The sequence below is a fragment of the Ochotona curzoniae genome, unplaced genomic scaffold (genome assembly GCF_017591425.1).
Source record: "Ochotona curzoniae isolate NIBS_2020 unplaced genomic scaffold, NIBS_Ocur_1.0 contig_4516, whole genome shotgun sequence".
Lineage (NCBI taxonomy): Eukaryota > Metazoa > Chordata > Mammalia > Lagomorpha > Ochotonidae > Ochotona > Ochotona curzoniae.
This window is the reverse complement of record NW_024466313.1, coordinates 3,329,604-3,349,996: the sequence shown is the minus strand read 5'-3', so window position 1 is coordinate 3,349,996 and position 20,393 is coordinate 3,329,604. Positions and strand designations below refer to the sequence as shown.

The 20,393-nt window shown below is 56.2% G+C and overlaps 1 protein-coding gene across 1 annotated transcript in view; it reads left to right on the top strand.

The window, feature by feature from the left end:
• The window catches only part of LOC121160644 (heat shock transcription factor 2 binding protein), an 86,445-nt gene that overhangs the window by 50,812 nt on the left and 15,240 nt on the right, over nt 1–20,393 (top strand). The window contains exons 6-7 of the mRNA XM_040986606.1: nt 2,154–2,271; nt 5,407–5,510. Of these exons, the coding sequence (XP_040842540.1) occupies nt 2,154–2,271; nt 5,407–5,510 (222 nt within the window). The remainder of the gene's footprint in view (nt 1–2,153; nt 2,272–5,406; nt 5,511–20,393) is intronic.

Sequence of the window (20,393 nt, the reverse complement as noted above, 5' to 3'; positions counted from 1 at the left end):
ATCATGTTTCTTGCGCTTACCTGCCGGGTCTGTGTCCTGCCAGAGGAGTTGCCCAGGCTCCTCCATCAGAACCTCTCCCAATGCCAGGTTTCACGCATACCAATGGGTCGATGAGCCAGCCCTACTCAGTTCACCTCCTGTCATAGCAGGAACAATGGCTTTCTTTTCCTGACCGGCCTTCGACCCAAGCTGGTTCTTGCTGTTGGATATTTCAGCCCAGCCATGGCTCGGGGAGACACTTTTTAAATTTTGGATGATGTTTACATAGTTGGTCAGGGTGGGAAGATCTAGGGTTAGGGAAAATGAGTGTGATCGTTGTTTCCAAACTTTCTAATTTTCCTTCCCATTTTTGGGGGGAGGGGAGATAAGGGTATAGGCCATACCCAGCCTCCCCACCATCCCAGTACCGAGCTGGGGAAAGGCCACCTGACATCAGCCCAGGGTCGCAGTGTGGCACATGCCCCGAGGGCTCCACCCAGGTGGAAATGCTGTTGGTCTCGCCGGTGTATGGATGAATCTCTTCCAGTTGGCTGCACAGATTTTTGCCGTCATTGGTTGGCTGGGGTAGTTGCCCACATGTTCTGTTCTCCATTCTCTGCTATGGACCAGATGTCCTCTGCAGGTCCTAATGGGCTCCCACGTCCTCTCTGTGCACCATGGTCTGCCGTTCAGCACTCCATCCTTTACACCGAGGAGGCCAGTTCTCCTAGCTGAGATCACGGACCTGACTCAGATGATCTGGGCCATGTTGGATCCCCCACCCCTGAGGCTCACGGGTCTAGTGCCCACCACATAGGTGGCTTCTAGGACGTGAGCCAGGAGACCCAGGGCCAGCAGATCCCCACCCCTGGGGCTCATGGACCCAACACCCACCATGTAGGCATGTCTAGTGACCTGGACCAGGAGAACCAGGCCCTTCTTAGCCCCCATCCCCGAGGCTCGCAGATCTGGCACTCTACGTGCAGGTGGGCCCAAGGCCCAGGGCCATGAAACCCAGATTCTGCCGGGCCCCCACCCTGGGGGCTCATGGATCTGGCACCCACCATGCAGGTGGGCCGAGTGACCTGGACTGGGAGACCCAGCCCCACTAGGTCCTCCACTCTTGGGGCTCACAGATGCCACATCAATCTCACATTCAAGCTGAAAGTCCTGGGCTACATGACCCAGGTCCCACAGTACCCTCTGTCCCTAAGGCTCATGTCCCAAAACCCACCTCACAGATGGGCTGAAGGCCCCTCTGTCCCAGGGGCTCACAGACCTGGCACCCACCATCCACAGACTGGCATGGCTCATCTCATCTTGGCATCCAGCAGTGGGCATTTCAGCTCCCTTTCCTGGCCCCAGTGTGAACTGGCTCGTGATGCAGCCCGACCTGGCCTCTCCTGCACCTTATCCTGGTTTTTGGATCTGCCAGTGGATGTTATGAACTGGCTGGCCTGGCCCACCCGGACCTGACTCAGATGTATGCCAGCAGTACTGTAACCTGGCTTGGTCTGGGCTACTCCTTGCCTTGGTTCTTAGCTCACCTGCAGGGACTGCAGCCTGACAGAGGAGTTCCCCAAGCTCCGTTCTCTGGTCTCCTCCCAGTGGCAGATCTTGCGCACACCGGTGGGTCCTTGGCCCAGGTTGACTTTAACCTCTTGTCCTGGCAGAAATGGTGAGGACATTATTTGTTTGTTTGTTTATTATTTTATTGGAAAGTGAGATATACAGAGAGGGGGAGATACAGAGAGGGAGAGATACAGAGAGGAAGATCTTCCCTCCGATGATTGACTCCTCAAGTGACTGCAATGGCCGGTGCTGAGCCGATCCAAAGCCAGGAGCCAGGAGCCTCCTCCAGGTCTCCCACACGGGTGCAGGGTCCCAAGGCTTTGGCCCATCCTCGACTGCTTTCCCAGGCCACAAGCAGAGAGCTGGATGGGAAGTGGAGCTGTCGGGATTAAAACCGGCACCCATATGGGATCCTGGCGTGTTCAAGGCGAGGACTTGAGCCGCTAGGCCATTGCGCCGGGCCTGAGGACACTGGCTTTTAAAGTCTTAGGGCCATCTGGGTTTTTGTTAGGCATCTCAGGAGAGAGGTGGCAGCAGATGTCCTGTCTTAGGTTCTAGGTCCTGATGTGACCTTGATGCCATGCTTGGTCATTCTCTTGCAGACATCGCAGCCGTTGCATGTGGACGGGAATTCCTGGTCAGCTCCAGCCGGGTGCTGTTGGACACCATCCTGCAGCTGCTGGGAGACCTGAAGCCGGGACAGTGCACCAGACTCAAAGTGTACGGTGGGCCGCACTGAAAGCCAGTGTCTCTGCCTGTGGCTTAGGATTCGGGCACTTTGACTTCAGTTCTAGAGAAACCAGAAGATTGCCCGGAGAATTGAGATGGTGTCCTGACTGCACAGTATTGCAGAAAACTGCAGAGCAGTGTCTCCCTCCTTAGAGCATCCAGTGAGCTGCACAGAATGTGTGATGCTTCTGGGTCATGCTGATCCCAAGGTTAGGGTCGCTAGGTGCACTTAGACGCCCAGCTGCCACACAACACCCATCTGGTGTCTTACGTTTCTGGGGCCCATGATGTGAGAAGGCTTGCCTGGTTCTCAGGGATCCTTCCCTAGGCTCTGGGAGAGATCTGCTTCCGGGGTGCTGGACGCATCCCATCTCGAGTCCCTGTGTCCTTGTTGGCTGTCAGGTCCTGTGCTGACGGTGTCCCTCTCCCAGGGCCCCCATCGTCGGCCAGTGTGGCTCCATGGCTCCTTCTCACTCTTGGAATCCCTCAGGCTTCCTCCACTGCTCCTTACCAGATGACACTGCTTTTATGGGCTCCTGGGCTTAGATTAGGCAAATGTGGGTCAGTTTCTCCTGGTCAACTTGGTCGATTGGTAATTGCATCCTTAGAATTTCCTTTTCCAGGTAGCATAAACCTGTGATATGTTTACAATCCCAGGGTCAGGGAAGGGGTTATTGGAGAGCCATTAAAATGGCTCTGTTGTATTGTTCATTCTGAGTTTAGTTTTAATTTCTGGGATAGTTTAAAAGAACTCATTTATTTGAGAGCTGTACTGCTCCCATGTGCTGGTTCACCTTGCAGGTGTCCACAGTGGCTGATATGGTGCAGGCCAGAGCCAGGAGCTGGGGACCCAGTGCAGCTCTCCCCGTGGGTGACCCGAATACGCGAACCATCGCTGCTGCCCTCCAGGGTCGGACGCGGCAGCTGGGCCAGACACCTGCCGCCTGGGCATTGCTTCATGCTAACTTTCTTTTCATTTCTTTTTCTTTTTAAGATTTATTTATTTTTATTGCAAAGTCAGATATACAGAGAGGAGGAGAGACAGAGAGGAAGATCTTCCATCCAATGATTCACTCCCCAAATGATTGCAATGTCCGGTGCTGCGCCGATCTGAAGCCAGGAACCCAGAGCCTTTTCCAGGTCCCCCTCACGGGTGCAGGCTTTGGGCCGTCCTTGACTGCTTTCCCAGGCCACAAGCAGGGAGCTGGATGGGAGGCAAGGCTGCCAGGATTAGAACCGGTGCCCACATGGGATCCCGGTGCATTCAAGGTGAGGACTTGAGCCGCTAGGCTACCATGCCGGACCCTATACTAATTTTCAAGTCATGCACATTCTGCCCGCATCTATGGGCATCCTGTCGGATGTCTCTGTTTCTTCCCGCCTGGGTCGAGAACTCCCTATTGCTTGGTGTACTTTGGGTCTTTCCTGGCTATTTTGGGAACACGTTAGAGGAGTCTGAATCCTGTTGAGCCCCATTGGAAATTATAATTTTTTCCTTTCATGGCAGTAAGGTTGTGAGTGGTGAGCGAACAGTGCTCTCTGTGTCGTTTCATGGCCAGTACCGCATCTGTGCATCCAGGTGTGCTGGGCAGAGGCGGTGTGACCCGAGGGGGCTGTGTCCTCACGTGTGAGGCCTGGAGAGGCTCTTTCTGATGGGCTTCCCACATGCACACATGGGCTTACAGCGTGGAGTCCCTCCCTTCCGCCCAGTAGGTCTCCAGGATGCCCTTTCCCAGCACCAGTCCTGGCGTTTACCCTGCTGGCCTGGCCAGTGCCGTGGGGCTGCCCGTGGGCTCACACGGTGTCAAGGAGAGGAGTAGTCCCCTCGTGTAGAGACTGAGTGGCCCCGCAGCACCCATACCACCACGTTCACTGCCAGGAGACACTCTTCATCCCCTTCAACTGGAGGCCTCCTGACACTGGGCTCAGGGCCACTGCTGGGAGTGGGATGGGAGTGGGCTGGGATCCGGAAGGCCAAGGAGGCAGACTAATGGTTTGCTGGTTCTTCCAGTTCTGGTCATCTCCCCTGCTCTGCCTGTCTGTGTCTAGTTTGGAATTGATACCTGCTCTCCCATCTTGTCTGGAACCTCATTTTCCTTTCAGGTGTTCAGATACGTGTTGGTGGGAGCAAACAGGACACAGCTATGCGTGGGTAGTGGTGGTGTTCAGGCCGTGTACGAGTGGTTACACACTTGCTGAGTTCCTTGTGAGTTCTTCATTTCAAGCAGATGCACTGTGAGGTGATCCTTTCCCTGACAGGCGTGTGGGCTGTCTTCTGCTTGTGCTCTGTGAACGTGATGCTCGGCATCTGTGCCTGCCTGCCTCGGGAAGGGTCCTGCAGGAGTTGCCCTGAGGAAGGTGTGACATTGCAGCTTTGTGGGGCTGTCAGGCCAGTCACCGTGGTGTGTACTTCCACCTGCTGGGTTGCAGTGTGCAGTTTGCCATGACCTCATCACCACTGTGTTACATTCCTGTAAATGATGGGCATGCTGGGCCAGGCGCGATAGCCTAGTGGTTAAATCCTCAACTTGCACATACCAGGATCCCATATGGGTGCTGGTTTGTGTCTCAGCTGTTCCACTTCCCATCTGGTTCCCTGCTTGTGGCCTGGGAAAGCAATAGAGAATGGTCCGAGTCCATGGGACCCTGCACCCACAGTTCCTGCCCGGTTAGACTCTGCTTTGCTGGCCAGTGTGTGAAGCCCTGTTGCTCCTGCTGGCTCTTAGCGACTGTGCAGACTGGCCTGTGTGGCCGAAGGCCCCTCGGGTGGCGGGTGCAGTGCTCATCGACTGCAGAGCCTGTTGGAGTTGAACTTGGAGAGGCTCAGAGACCTGAATGCAGGATTGGTAATGACAGAGCTCTCAGTGACTGCTCTGTGCAGTTTCCTGGGAGGGCCTGTGTGCCTTTGAGTCTCTTGGCTGTGTGGGGGAGTCTGCAGAAGGGGATAGCACCGCCAGAGTTCCCCATTTCCCAGGGCCTCACCTAAACAGTACCTCCCAGGCCCCGTAGCGCCTACATCCCTCAACCGGACTGCAGCATCAGACCCCCGGGCTGGAACCAGATGTATTGAGGTGCAGCTTAGTGTGGCTGGACTAGCATTTCAGTGTGTCTCCTTTTGCGTTGCAGGTTAATGCTGATGGCGCTGTACAACGTGAGCATCAATGTGAAAGGCTTGAAGTACATCAGCGAGAGCCCAGGGTTCATCCCCTTGCTGTGGTGGCTTTTGAGTGGTAAGGGGCCATCAGGACCCTGGGTGGTTAGGGTGCCCATTCCTCTGCAGGGACGGGACTGTTCCTAAGGACGCTACTTCTGATGATGGGAGACTCATTGTTTGACATGTGCTGGGTGGTAGCTGTCTGAAGTACCAGCAAGTCTCCCACGCACAGCTGGGGGCAGCATCTACCCAGCCCTTCCCTGGGAACAGCACAGTCAAGTGTGTGGGGTGGGTGGCTCTGAGGAGTGGGCAGAAAAGTCCTGTGGTGGGGGGTGCGGGTTAGGAGAAACAGGGAGGTCTCAGCTCTGAAGGGGGTTGTAACTGTGTGTGTGCACATGTGCATAGTGTGTGCGTGTGTCTGAGTGGTGTGTATGTACGTATGTAAAAGTATGTGTGTGAATGGTGTGTCTCTGTGTGTGTGAGTGGTGTGCAAATGTGTGGTATGTTTCCATGCACCTGTGTGTGAGCAGTTTGTATGTGCATATGTGTGTCACTGCAACATGATCTATATGTACATGTGTCTGTGTGAGTGATGTGTATGTCAGTGCATGCGTGGTGTGCATCTGAGTGTGCCCGGGATGTGTGTGTGGTGTGTGTGTGGTGTGTGAGTGTAAACGTGTCTGTTTGAAAATGTCGTGTGGAAAGCTGCCTCTCCTGCACCTTTTTCTCAGCCTTTCCCTGATCTAACCTGAGATTTTATCTCAATTTCATCATAATTTTAACACTGCAATAATAATTAGATATAAAATGCAGAGAATTGGCGTTCTTGTTTTGCATAACTTAGTTTGAGGTGTGCTCTTCAGCTTCGTTCTGTAACTTCTTAGGCTGCGACTGACTGCAGTAAACCAGAGGTGCTCAGGCAGGCACATGATGAGTTTTGGAATAAATGACAACTTTGGAAATCACTGCCCAGGTCCAAGTCAGGAGCAAGTGTCACCCCAGAAGGAGCTCTGCACCCCAAGGGCCCTCTCTCCCCGGCTCCCCACTTTCCAGTGCCACGCTGCCTGCCTTCCACGGGGAAGTAGTCTTCGTTTCCCGTGGTGCTGTGTAGCCCTGGGCCGGCAGCAGCTGCAGTGGCCGGCGCGCTCTCTGCATGTGCATGTCCTGGGGCTGGACGCGGCTGAGGGGTGGCATGTGTGCTGGTGAGATCGCCTCCCTGCGGCCAGCCTGGTTCCAGCTCACCTCTGCACGGGCAGAGCCCCGCACTGCAGGCCCGTACTGGCCTCTCTGCTGCCGATCGCCTGCTGACCGTGCGCATTGCTGGCCGCTTCCCCTTGGGAAGGCGCCTGCTCAGGGCCTCCGACCATTTCAAAGATGACAGTGTTTGCAGTTCTTGACAGTCTGTATACGTCTTTGGATTTTGGATTGTTTTAAAGAGAGACCATCCACCTGCTGGTTCACTCCCCCAGTGGTCACAACGGCCAGGGCTGAGCAGGCTATAGAGCCAGGAGCCAGGAGCTTCTCTGGATCTCCCATATGGACAGAGTTACAAGGGTCTGGGCCGTCCTCCACTGCTTTCCCAAGCACACTAGCAGGGAGCTGAATCAGAAGTGGACCAGCTGGGATTTGAACCTGCACCAATGCTGTAGGCAGAAGCTGTGCCTACTATGATGCCACAGTGTTAGCACCTAAGATGAAGCTTAAGTCCAGGTTGTGTCAGTTCTCCAATTTGTTCTGTTTTTCACAGTTACTTTATTTTTATGTTCTTTGTTTTTCCATATGAAATTGAGAATCAGCTTCTTAAAAAACTGTTTGTGTCTGGGGATTATGTTGAACAGTGTAACTTGGGGGATTTCAGTGCAGACACGGTGTGCGTCTACACTGACTCACTCGGTGTTGTGGGGTTCAGGGACTCACGGCTGTCTTCCTGTGCCCCAGGGAAGGAGCTGGTCACTCCTGCTTCTGGCCGTCTCCTTAGGGTCCTGCAGGGGCTTACAGGGAGGGAGGGACGCTGCCTGCTTGCCGAGAGAAGGCTGGTGTTTGCTCCGTCCATCCCTTTAGAATCTCGTCATGTCACAGGTCACGTTCCACATGCATGGCTGGAAGCTGTAGCTCAGATCATGGGCAGGTAAACCGTGACTCATAGCCAGCAGGTAGCAGGCAGAGACCCAGGGGCCATCCCCCACACAGCCATGGCCAGGGCTGAGAAGGAAGTGGCTGGTCTCGGGTGGGCAGCACCCAGCAGGCATCCCCCTCCGCCCTGTTAGCATTACAGACCCTGTGCTGAAACCCTGGCCTGGTCTCCCTTCACTGCCAGAAGCCAGGTGTGTGTAGGTTGGTTCTGACTTGGGTGTGCACCCCCTGTGGGTGGCAGGGGCAGATGCCAGGATGTCCGGTGCAGCATTTTGCTCCTGGGGTTCCCAGGCTTCATGGAGACAATGACTGGGGCCAGTCAGCAGCGAGGAAAGCGGAAGTGAGCCTTCGAGTGAGAGCATTCTGAGGAAGGAAGCACCTTGGAAAGGGATGTGGCAGCCCCAGACCCCAGCAACTCGGCAGTGGCCTGAGCTTCCCCGAGAAAGGCACCCCAGGAGAGTCCTCGGTGCACCATGTCGGGGCTACCCAGTCTGATGGTGACAGCTTCCGTCATACCCAGCAAGTTCTCTGCCTGGGAGAAGAGGGTGGGCCAGGAGAAGGGACCCCACTGCTTCACAAGCCCCAGGCTGAATCCTGAGTGCGTGCCCAGGCCTTGGCGGACGTGTCTACCTGGCCCCTGGGCTTTGCGTACTCTTGCTGACTGCAGTGAGCGGCTGGGCCCTCTCAGGCCCGTTGGAGATTGTGCCCTTGCGTCCTGGCAGGGACCCTCTCCATTACACCTTGTGCCTGCTCTTTCTGTATCACAGGTGGAGATGGGTACCTGGCTCCTAGCACTCAAATCCTCACACCTGGCAGCCCAGTCTGCACAGGAGCCCTCACTGGTTTCTTTAGAAGTCTCTGCTTCTGTTGAATCCCACAGTGTGTGACCCCAGAGTGAGATGTACTACGTTAACTTGCTAGGCTTCAGTGTGTTGGTCTCAGGAGGGTGAGTCTGTTTTGTTACAGGATGGGGGAGCTGGCACAGAACTAGGCTAGCTGCTTGGAGGGGCCTGGCAGGCTTCCACTGCCATCCCTCCCCTCTGCTGGCAGTCAATCTAGTTTGTGAAAATAGGCATGACAGCCAAGAATTTCTGCTACTTTTTGAAAGACCTGGGAAGAGATCCCAGGATCCCTTTCCTCATCAGAGGAGAAGCTGGAAAGTTGGATCCACTTTGTAGAGCATGGGCCCAGAACCCACGTGCAGACCATGGGGTGGCATTGCCCTGCAGGCTGGCCTGAGCCTTCAGCGTGTACTGTCACTGCTAAGGAGAGCTTATACCACCGAGGTCTGCGTGTGCACCGCAGTGCAGGGCTGTCGGACCAGGTCCCAGACGGCTGGGTGTTAGTCTCCTGTCTGATTCATTTATTTCTCTCTCTCTTTTAAAAATGATTTATTTTATTTATTTATTGGAAAGGCAGATCAGGTTTATGAGAGAAGGATCTTTCATCCGTTGGTTCATTCCCCAAGCAGCTACAATGGCCAGAGCTGAACTGTCTTGAAGCCAGGAGCCAGGAGCTTCCTGGGGGTGCAGGGTCCCAGGGCTTTGGGCTGTCGTCTGCTGCTTTCCCAGGCCATAGACAGGGAGCTGGGTGGGAAGTGGGGCCGCTGGGACATGAGCTGGCACCCATTTGGGATCCCGACGCTTGCAGGGAGAGGATTTAGCCACTGAGCCATCGTGCTGAGCCCCGTTTCCTTAATGATCTGAGAATCTCGCACTGCCATGGAAGCTCCCTCCCTTTTATTTTGCTTGACCTGAAGCCAGCCTGTTGTTTGCAAGGAGCGCTGCTGCTGGAGCAGAGGTGGCCAGTTGCTGTAACCCTCCATGGTCAAGCGACCTGAGTCCTTGAAGCTTTGCTGTTTGTTTCCTCCTGTGGCTGGCCTTTCCCCAGGCTCTGTCTAAATTCTCCACATTCCTCTTAAGCTGCAGTGCTGGCATGGAACACTAGCGAATAGCTGCCAGGGACAGAGGGTGTCAGGGCAGGACCACATCCTGTGTCACGGTGAGTGCAAGGCGGGGTTTGTGTTTGCCTGGAACAGGCTGTGTCTGCTGCCAGTGTGTGCTGAGTGGGCACCAAGGCCCTACCCCTGGCTCACATTTATTTGGGTTGTCTGAGTCCTGCCAGATTCCTGTCTGCAGCCCAGACCTCTTGCTCAAGCTGCAGACGCCACGGCCAGCTTCTGACGGGACGGCTCCCCAGGAATGCGCAGTGCGCACGTCTGCACACCGTGTGTCCTGATGCAGCCCCGCTGTCTCAGCCCGTAGCTTTCCCCAGTGTGAGGAGCTGCCCCCTCCTCCCAGTTTTCCAACCTTTCGGGATTCCTGGGCTCCACACCCCTCTGGCTCCTAGGCAGGTTGAGCTGTGAGAGTGCTGGGCAGGCTGACCTTGCGCAGCCCCAGTGGCAGTGCTTCTGCGGAGCTGAGATCTGCTTCTAGGCCTCCATGGTGGTTGGTCCTGCTGCTCAGGAGCCGGGAGTCCTGGGGGCACTGGGACAGAGCCCGAGGGGACAGTCAGGACTCAGGGAGATGCAGAAAGATGCATGGTACCCTCAGCCTAAAAGCCAGGTGACAGGGAGAGGACAGTAGGTTAACAAAGAACTGAGCCTTTGACTGGAGGGCACTTAGCCAACTTGACATAGCTCCCAGGGCATGGGGCAGGAGAGCCCTGCCACCTCAGGGAAGCAGCCTGAGGTGTTCATTTACTGGCAAGAGGAGAGTGAAGGAGAGTCCCCATTCCTTGGTGTCTGCATGGAACAGCCGGACCTGACCCCAGCCTTGGAGCACAGGTGGGGAGACTTAGCTCTGAGCACTAGCCACGTGAGGAGACGCTCTGGTTCAGACGGTCTGGTGGCCCCGTGCGGCTGGGCTGTGGTCAGCCCTGACTGGCTGTGTCAGGGGATACCCTGGATGCACTGAGTGCCAGACCTGGCAGGACACGGCTGAGCACGACAGAGCACTGGGACCCACGCTGAAACACAGCTGTCCTTTGAACTGGAACTTGTGCCTGCTCTCAGGAGCTTGGGCTCGTTGATTGCAGATCCTGGGGATCCTCAGCCTCCTCAGTCACGTGAGCTGAATGCGCATCCACTTCCTGCATGTCCAGTTGTCCATCCGTCCCACATCCCATCAGCACTGTCCATCTAGGTCGAGTGGACACCTTGCTGAAGCTCCTTGAGGACTTGCTGCAGACAGGGAGGTCGTGACCACAGCCGTGAGAGACGCTGAGGATGTGGAGGTGTCACACACCTTGCAGAAGGTTTCAGGCGAAAGACTCCTCAGACCAATCACGTAAATGTTTCCTGTACTTTGGAATCACAGGGGTTAGCAAGGGTGAAAGGTAAGATTATAAAACAACCAGGCAGATCTGAAAAATGTGAAGTAATACTTCAGGAAATGACCACTAACACCAATTACAGTCCAGCATTACTGGGCAGATTGAACCTGCTATGCCTGAAGAAAGGTTGAAACTAACAAATATGACATTCTCTAGGGAGAAACTCAGAGACACTGAGATGAAGCAGGTGTGAGGTGGGGGATGGGGAGTGAGCAGGTGTGAGGTGGGGATGGGGAGCGAGCAGGTGTGAGGTGGGGGATGGGGAGTGAGCAGGTGTGAGGTGGGGATGGGGAGCGAGCAGGTGTGAGGTGGGGATGGGGAGTGAGCAGGTGTGAGGTGGGGATGGGGAGTGAGCAGGTGTGAGGTGGGGGATGGGGAGTGAGCAGGTGTGAGGTGGGGATGGGGAGCGAGCAGGTGTGAGGTGGGGATGGGGAGTGAGCAGGTGTGAGGTGGGGATGGGGAGCGAGCAGGTGTGAGGTGGGGATGGGGAGCGAGCAGGTGTGAGGTGGGGATGGGGAGCGAGCAGGTGTGAGGTGGGGATGGGGAGCGAGCAGGTGTGAGGTGGGGATGGGGAGCGAGCAGGTGTAAGGTGCAGACGTGGTTTCCAGTTCTCCTCTGCTGACCTCCACCCTGGGGGCATGGCACTCCTGGCCCTAGTTCTCTGCTGACTGCCACCCTGGGGTCTTGGCAATCTGCCTTCCTGCTGTCTGGCCAGCCTGGGGATCCTGCTGTGTTGATTGGGTCCTCAGATTTGTCCCTGCAGCCCAGACTGGGGTTGGGTGCCCGAGTTGTGCACTTGGACTTGGGCTGGGGAGTTGGCAGCCTGTGTCTCCCATAGCCAACCTTCTCCCTAACTGCTGGCCCTAGGGCCAGACATGCTAGATGCAGGACCCTGGTTTCCTGTCGCTCCCCACTTGATAGGATGCCCTATCCCTGTCAAGGACAACAGCATTAGGGGTAGACATCTTGAACTCTGGAAGGAGCCTTTGGGAGAAAAAAAAAGAGAGATGATGCAGGGTGACTCTGCCTGTCTGTCTGAGGGTGACGGAGCAGGGTGACTCTGTGTCTGAGGGTGACGGAGCAGGGTGACTCTGTCTGTGTCTGAGGGTGATGGAGCAGGGTGACTCTGTGTCTGAGGGTGATGGAGCAGGGTGACTCTGCCTGTGTCTGAGGGTGATGGAGCAGGGTGACTCTGTCTGAGGGTGATAGAGCAGGGTGACTCTGTGTCTGAGGGTGATGGAGCAGGGTGACTCTGTGTCTGAGGGTGATGGAGCAGGGTGACTCTGCCTGTGTCTGAGGGTGATGGAGCAGGGTGACTCTGTGTCTGAGGGTGATGGAGCAGGGTGACTCTGCCTGTGTCTGAGGGTGATGGAGCAGGGTGACTCTGTGTCTGAGGGTGACGGAGCAGGGTGACTCTGTGTCTGAGGGTGATGGAGCAGGGTGACTCTGTCTGAGGGTGATAGAGCAGGGTGACTCTGTGTCTGAGGGTGATGGAGCAGGGTGACTCTGCCTGTGTCTGAGGGTGATGGAGCAGGGTGACTCTGTGTCTGAGGGTGATGGAGCAGGGTGACTCTGTGTCTGAGGGTGATGGAGCAGGGTGACTCTGTCCGCACTGGTGGAGTTACAGCACCTGCTAGCCCGGCGTGTAGTGACTTCTCCCAGCTCTGTAGCCCGGATCCCAGTGTCTGCAGTGGGGAGCTCTGTGAGTGCCCGTGATGCACACAGCTGGGCGATTGTGGTTCTGATCTCAGCACGCATGCGTGGAGGACATGCTGAAGCTTTCCTGTCAGTTATAGAAAAATCTGAAACAATATTTCAGTTAACTACTTAGCCTGTGATATTTTTCGGATGATATGTGACAGGCTTATTTTTTCAAAGATTAATTTTTGCTTGCTAGGCAGAGCAACATGGAGCTCTTCCATCTGTTGGTTCTCCTGGAAGGGCCCTCAGCAGTTGGGGTGGGGCCACGTGCAGCCAGGAGCCACTCTGGGTTTCCTGCAGCAGGGCAGGGACCCAGAAACTTGAGCAGCCATCTGCTGCTCCCAGGGTCTGTGTTGGTGTGAGGCTGGTTTGGGAACTGAGGAGGGGCTGGGATCAGCGTCAGGGCTCTGATGTGGGGTGACTCAGCAAACAGGGACAGGAGCCCCATGAGCACAGCTGCCAGGCACATGCCAGGCCCTGGACAGAGCCGTCTCCCTGACAGAATCCCTGTGCTCAGCCCAACCGTATGCCTGTGTGAGCTCCTAGGATGCCTAGGCCAGCTCAGTGTGCCCAGGCTCCAGAGTGGAGGGTGCTGGCGTGTGCCACCGCAGGCGTTGTGTTGCAGCTGCTAGGAAGCTGCATGCTGAATGGCCACCTGAAGGCCAAGTCTGGAGCCCCAAGCCTGGGTGGGGGCCCCTGCAGGCACCTACTCAGGCTCTCCGTGTGGGGACTTCAGGTGACTGTAGGGCTGTGGTGCTGCCCTTGAGCCTGCCACGGCCAGCTAGCTGCCTTCGGGGACTGTCCTGCCTGCAGCAGGCTATGTGGGAGGTGCGCTTTCTGTGCATGAACCAGCAGGTGTGAAAGTGTGCTGTCAGGTGTCCATGATTCCGTCATTATCTGGAACAAGCAGGCTGTGGAGGGTGGCGGGGGGCACCACGGAGGGGTCCTGCAGGCGTGGGGCTGGGCCCTCCCACGGCTGCACAGACCCGTATCTTCAAGTTCCCTAGGGAGTCTGAAAGCCAAGATGGGGGCTCCTCTGTGGCAGCTGTACAGCTTCTGCTGTGGGGATGTGTGGCTTTGGCCTGGGTGGTGCTGTCATCTGGGGGTTGTGTGTGGCCCCTGAGGCAGCCTGTCCCACTGTTTCTTGGGGGCTAACTTGGCACACGTGTTCTGGAAACTGCAAGTGCCATGTGATGATGTTGGGGGGACCAGACTCCGGGGGCCTGCAGGGTTCTGAGTTCCAGTGCCCAGAGCAGGGAGAGCGTAGCCCTGGCGGTGTGGCTGGAGGCAGAGCGCAGCAGCCCTGGACGGGGCTGAGGAGCGGGAAGGAGGTGTTGCAGCAGGCAGTCAGCAGCCTCACACTGGGGACCGATCTCCAGGGGACGAGCTGCTCACAACTGTGACCACAGTTCAGGATGACTTGTAACTCTGAACAAGTGTCAGCAGGCCTCCAGGTGGCTTCCCCGCCCCCCCACTCAGACCCCCGAGTTTCTCATTGCTGACTCGACCCTGGCTGTCACTCCGGTGGTGGGGTGCTCTTGGCCCCTCCCAGAGCTCCTCCTTGCTTGGTTTAATGGACCAGGCCACCTTGTGGGGTCACCCCAAAGGCTCCCAGCAAAGGAGAAGCAGTGAGGTGAGAGAAACAAGAGAGCCCTGGCCCCTCGGTCATCTGTGATCCTTGGAGCCCCCACCCCTCAGCCTGGCATGTGGTACTTCTGCAGCGGAGTGCCTGGCATGGGAGTCTCAAGCACCATGGCCATCCGCGGTCTTAAGAGCCCCCTTCTTCGGCCTGGCACGTGGTACTTCTGTAGTGGGGTGCCCACCACAACAGCCCATTGGCCAGGTCCTGCGAGGACAGACATGCAGACCTGACTGTCCAGAGGTGGAGGCCTGTCGGGATCCCTCAGTGTAGCTCACACAGATGGGTGAACTTCAGTCTGGCTGTCTGGGGATGATGGTGGGGCACTTTGGGGTGTTGGGCAGGCTGTACCTCATGCTGACCCTCCCTTCTTCATGCAGCCATACATTTGTTTTACTGCTGATATTGTAACAATTGGGCTTGATGCAATAGCATAGTGGTTAAAGTTATTGCCTTGAATGTGCCCACATGGTCGCCGGTTCTAATCCTGGCGGCCTCACTTCCCTTCCAACTCCCTGCCTGTGGCCTGGGAAAGCAGTTGAGGACGGCCCAAAACCTTGGACCCTGCACCTGCGTGGGAGACCTGGAAGAGGCTCCAGGCTCCTGGCTTCGGATTGGCTTGGTTCCAGCCATTGTGGCCACTGGGGGAGGGAACTGTTGGACGGAAATCTTCTTCTCTGTCCTTCCTCCTCTCTGTATATCTGACTTTTCAATAAAAATAAATAAATCTTAAAAAAAAAAAGAAATTGTAACAGTACACCAAACTTTCCTTTCCTTCCAGTTCATACTCTGAGCACAGAAGCAGTGATTAGCTTCCGTAATTCCGATGCTGCAGCCGGAACGTCCGTGGGTGGCCTTGCATTACTTCCCTGCGATTTGCCTCAGCTTCGATGCTGAGAACCTCACACGGGGGTGTGGGAGCCCTTGGGCTTCTTTGTGTCACATCAGGCATTCGGGCCTGAAGGATTCCGTGAAGAGGTGGCTCTGCTGGGACCCCAGGGCTGGTGAGCAGAGCCAAGGTGGCATCTGGCTGCGCCTGCCAGAGGGCCCCGAAGTGGGTGCATTCACGTGCTCTCACAGGCCACTGCTCCAAGCAGGAAAGCTTAGTGCCATAGGCAGCCCCAGGCCAGCATGGGTGGTGCCACGGGCAGCACATGGCTCCCCTGGAGTTGGGACTTCCTGGGAACACTGTCTTATTCATTCACATGGTAAAGGGGTTGGTTTCTGGCCTCAACACACGGAGAGTTTGGGGAAAAGGGCCCAAGATTCCAAGGACGTGTGAACTGGCTGTGGAAAGGCATGTGTGTGAGGGTGCCCACTCCTGGGGCGCCTTGCCCCGGATGTTGGCTGCCGTCTGCCGGTCCCCAGCTGGGAGCACAGAGCTCCAGCAGGGCTCTCGCGACATTCCTGTGGTCCCAGAGTGGAGGAGAACAGGGGCTGGCCCTGAGGTCCCTGAGGCCACATTGCTATGCACCACCATCCACACTGGGCCTCTGTGAGCTACTGCTGCCCACGGCTGAGTGAGGATCCTGCTTTCCACGCCTTGCCTCTCAATGCCTCAGGCTGTCCGAGGACCTCCCTAGCCCTGGCCATCATCCTCCACACCGTCTTGGGCATTGTGGACTTGGACTCAGCCCTGACCGTGCGCCCACGCTCAGCATGGGGTCCTCAGAAAGCTCGTGGGGCACGTAGGGTGAAAGCTGTGCTTGCATGGCCAAGGGTCGGGAGCAGAACCTGCATTTCATTCTGTTTCCGGCAAGCCTGTTGAAATCCCCGTAGACCAGCACCTTTACAGCCTGGGTGTCCTCCCCCGTCCCTGAGCTGCTGTGTGTGACCCACCTCAGCTGTCTGTCCCATCCTGGAGGCCATGCTGCCCTTGCCACTGGCCCAGCCTCTGCTCTCTCACTCCCCAGCAACTCTGTGTTGTCCCTTCCTTGTCCTCACCTTCTGGCATTTCCCCTCTCTCCTGTGTGTGTATGCGGGGGTAAGCCGACAGAGAAAACAGGAGTGCGTGCTGTCTTCCACTTACTCATTCCCTGCCCAGATGACTGCAGTAGCTGCTGCTGAGACAGGCCAGAGCCAGGAAGCGTGGAAGCCCGTCTGCGGCTCCCACATGGGTGGCAGGGACCCAAGTACTGGGGCTATCTGCTGGAAGCAGGATGGGAAACACCCAAACCAGCACTCTGATTGGGATGCCTGTGTTGCAAGCAGAGATTGAACACACTGTGCCACCATGCTGCTCCCAGGCAGTCAGCATTGCTGGTGTGGTTGCTGTGGGGCGTCTCTGTGGGCCCTCTGCTTCCGGCTGTTCTCTCCACAATCCAGCCACATCACTCTGGTTTGAAAGAAGTCCCAGATCCCGTGGTCCAAATGCCCCTCCTTCTTGGCTCACTGCTTTGTGAGTTCCTACGGGCTGTGGCTGTGGTCACCCATGCCCCAGTTGCCTTGTCCCCACACACAGACCTTGCCCACTCCTTACTGGGTTAAGACTTAGAAGAGGGGGGGTGTCTCAGGACGGGGTGTCTCATGCCTGGATCCCAGACAGCCGCCATGTGCATATGGTGAGCTGTTCCCAGGCGGCCAGTGCGCCATTTGGTGCCAGGCTCCGCCTGCTGGCCGCCCGGCCGGGGAGCTCTGGGGATTTGGTTCTTTGAGTTGCTGCTTAATTAGCTCCAGGTTGAACCCGTTGTGCTTCTTGGACCTGAAACAGGCAGTAACTCTTCCTTTGTAAAACTTGTAATCACTAATAATGCTGAGCACCAAATACCAGTCCATGCAGAAGCTATGGCTTGGGGCTTGTCCTGCAAAAGTAGCTCCAACAGCTGGCTAATGTGCCAACTGGTAATGCAACAGAGTAGATCAGGCACGACTGAGCAAGCCTTAGCCCACAAGTAAAACTAGAAACCAGGAGGGAGCAGAGGTCATGCCGAGCTAGGCTCTTGTACCTACTGGTCTGCAGGAGCCAGGAATGCTAAGCCACAGTGTCTGTGGCAGCGTTCGGGACAGGGGAGGGGCTGTGCCAAGCTGAGTCAGAGCATCCATGGGCAGGCAAGTGATCTATGGCTGGGAACAGACCCAGTTGGGAAGCAAAGGGGACAACCCTAGCTGGGCTGAGGTTCCCACCAAGAGGCGCGTGGCCTGGAAGGGGGGCTGCGTTCTGATCTGGAAACAGTTGTAGTCTCCCTTGGCAAATGTGTGGACTGGGATTGGATGCACTGAACTGGGCCGGACCCCAACACCCCCTGGTGTCCTGGAGGACCAGGGCAGATGTGCGATGGACTAGGCAAGGTCTCAAACCCATACTGAGCCATGTGTGAGCCATACGTGGGTATGGACAAACCATGGCTGGGCTGGAACATCCAACAGCAAGAACCAGATTGGGTGGAAGGCCAATCAGGAAAAGCCACAGTTCCTGCTATGACAGGAGGTGGACTGAGTAGGGTTGGCTCATGGGCCCACTGGGACGCGTGAAACCTGGCATTGGGAGAGGTTCTGATGGAGGAGCCTGGGCAACTCCTCTGGCAGGACACAGACCCGGCAGGTAAGCGCAAGAAACATGATAGGAAACAGCCCAGAAAAGGCCATGGAAAGTTACCCACTGGCATACAATTGGCAGATGTGGGGGCAGGACCAGGCTGAATCTGTCCACGTCATCCACTGGCAAATCCAAGCACCAGAACAGTGTGGGTCGAGCCTGGTTCGGTCGCAACAAAGACTAATGCACAATATGGAATGCCGAGGTGAGGTTGTCTGTACAGGAAGGGACTGCAGCGCCCAACCAGCCTGAGAACAAGAAAGGAAGTGGGCAGAGCCGGCAGGGGAATAAGGGAGGGTTCCTTTGCTGGACAGCTACTTCCGCAGGAGAGCATAGGCTGGGATGGGGGCAGACCAGACTAGGCAGAGCTACCACACCTGCGTGCCTCATGTGGATTAGATCAGGGAAAAGCCAGGCTGGACAGATTATTCCTACTGTGCAAACAAAATTAAAGTGGGTGAGGGTTGTTTGGGCTTAGACGCAGCATCAGCTGGAATCTGGGAGTGGGAGAGGCCTGGGAGGGAAATAGTGGGCTCATCCCTCTTGGGTTACCACTTCCACAGGAGGACATAAAACTAAGATAGCGGCTTGGGTGGAATGGGGTGTGGGACAGACTGGACTACTGCTACACTTACTGGCAAACCAGGGTAGGGGGCGGGCCTGGTGGGGGTTATTGCAGGTCGCTCCAACTAGGCTGCAGCTCCCACTGGTTTATGTGAGGGCCAAGTATGTGCAGGGCAGAACCAGGCTGGACTGCACCACCCACTGGTTCCAGTGGAAGTCGGGAGTGAAAACAGAACCAACCCAGCAATTGCAACCACCAGCTGATTGGAGCGATGGACGGTGCCAGGCCCTGTACTTGCTAGCACATATAAGAAGTTTCTTTGGAGATCTTCCTAATCTAAATGCTGGACTCAGAACCCTAACGAAGAAAAGAGAGAAGACAGAACAGGTCAACCAACCATCTCAGCTATGATGGACTATGTCAATCAGTGGATTTTTCAAAGACCTCATAGTGCTTGGAGTGGCAAGATTGACAGCGATTCATAAGTGTTGCAATATCAAAACCACTTGAGCAAGAACCTCAGAGCATGCCCTACATCTGGGACCTGGGGAGGGTGGGAAATTGGGTGGGCCTTCTTCCTTCATACCCCCTTTAAACATGAAGGTAACAATATGGGAAACATACTAGTCTTATCCACTTTCCTCCTGCACTTGGTACATGTGCAAGTTGAGTGAAAAACTTTGGATGCTATAGATACATTCATAAATACCCATTGCACAGGTTTCTCCTCAGACAACACAGACCAGTCTTTGTGGAAAGGAAGTATCAGAGCTGGTTTAACCACCAGTATAGTCCCCAAACACTGGGCCCAGTGTTGGGCCTGAACCCTGGCAGCTGGGAGAGCTAGGGCTGTGGGGAATGGGTCCATGGATCTGTCTCTGTCTCCCACTGCCCTTCCACCTGCCTTGATCTGCTGCTTAGGCCTCTGGGGCACCAAGCCCTGTTGTTGGAAGCACTGGGTCTCTGTCCCCCTTCCCTGTCACCCTGACGTGGTCTCTGTCCCCCTTCCCTGTCACCCTGACGTGGTCTCTGTCCCCCTTCCCTGTCACCCTGACATGGTCTCTGTCTCACTTCCCCGTCACTCTGACTTTCAAATGAATACACCCTGAGCAACAGGATGCACGTCTTCCAGCCGTTGTGCTGACACTGCATGGGGGGCGTGGCCGGGGAGGTTACTATGTGGTGTTGTTCTGCCAGTGGTCAGACATGCCTGGGTCCTTGTCGCCTTCTTTGTGGAGCTTGTGGTCTGTCTGGACGAGAGTGTGCCCAGCCGTGCCCGGAGCAGTGCCTGTGGATGTACCCACTCTAACCAGGGTGCTCGTGTTCACCCTGGCAATGGGGAAGGTCTAGGAGTCGTTGACTGTCCCTGCCATCTGTTTGTCCCATCAGTCCTTGGTTCATATGTTGTGAAGTGCATGGACCTTTAGGGCTGTGTCCTCTTAAAGAACTGACCACTGGTCATTCCAGAGTGCACATACCTTTCCAGGTGGCTGTGCTGCTTCAGATTGGCTTGGTGTGGATGCACTGGGCTGGCTTCCCATCGGGTCACCACAGCCTGCTCCCGTCCTTGCACGCAGAGCCCTGTCCTGGCTGGGTCACCACAGCCTGCGTCCTTCCTGTCCTGCACGGGTCACCACAGTCTGTTCCTGTCCTTCCACACGGAGCTGGGTCACCTCTCTCTGCATCAGGATGAGGTGACCATGAGGCAGCTTGCTGCAGCAGCGTGTGTGGGGACATTGTGTGTGACCCAGGCCAGGCACATGCCCTTTCACCTCACTTGGCTGCCCTGCCTGTGTCCTGACTGATGAATGCTCCGTTGTGGCCTGCAGCCCACCCATCAGCTAAGGCCCCGGAGCTGAGGCCTGCGTCCCGTCAGCCTGCAGGCCCCAGCTGGGGAGCGTTTTTCTGGTGCCGACCCTGCTCTGTTCCTGTATCCGTGGGCCATGTGGGATCCTGTGAGACACCAGCCAAGGTGGATGCGCTTATGTTCTGGGGCAAGAATGTGGGTTCAGAGAAGGTGAGCCCCTGCCTGCCAGACCGGACAGGAGCATAT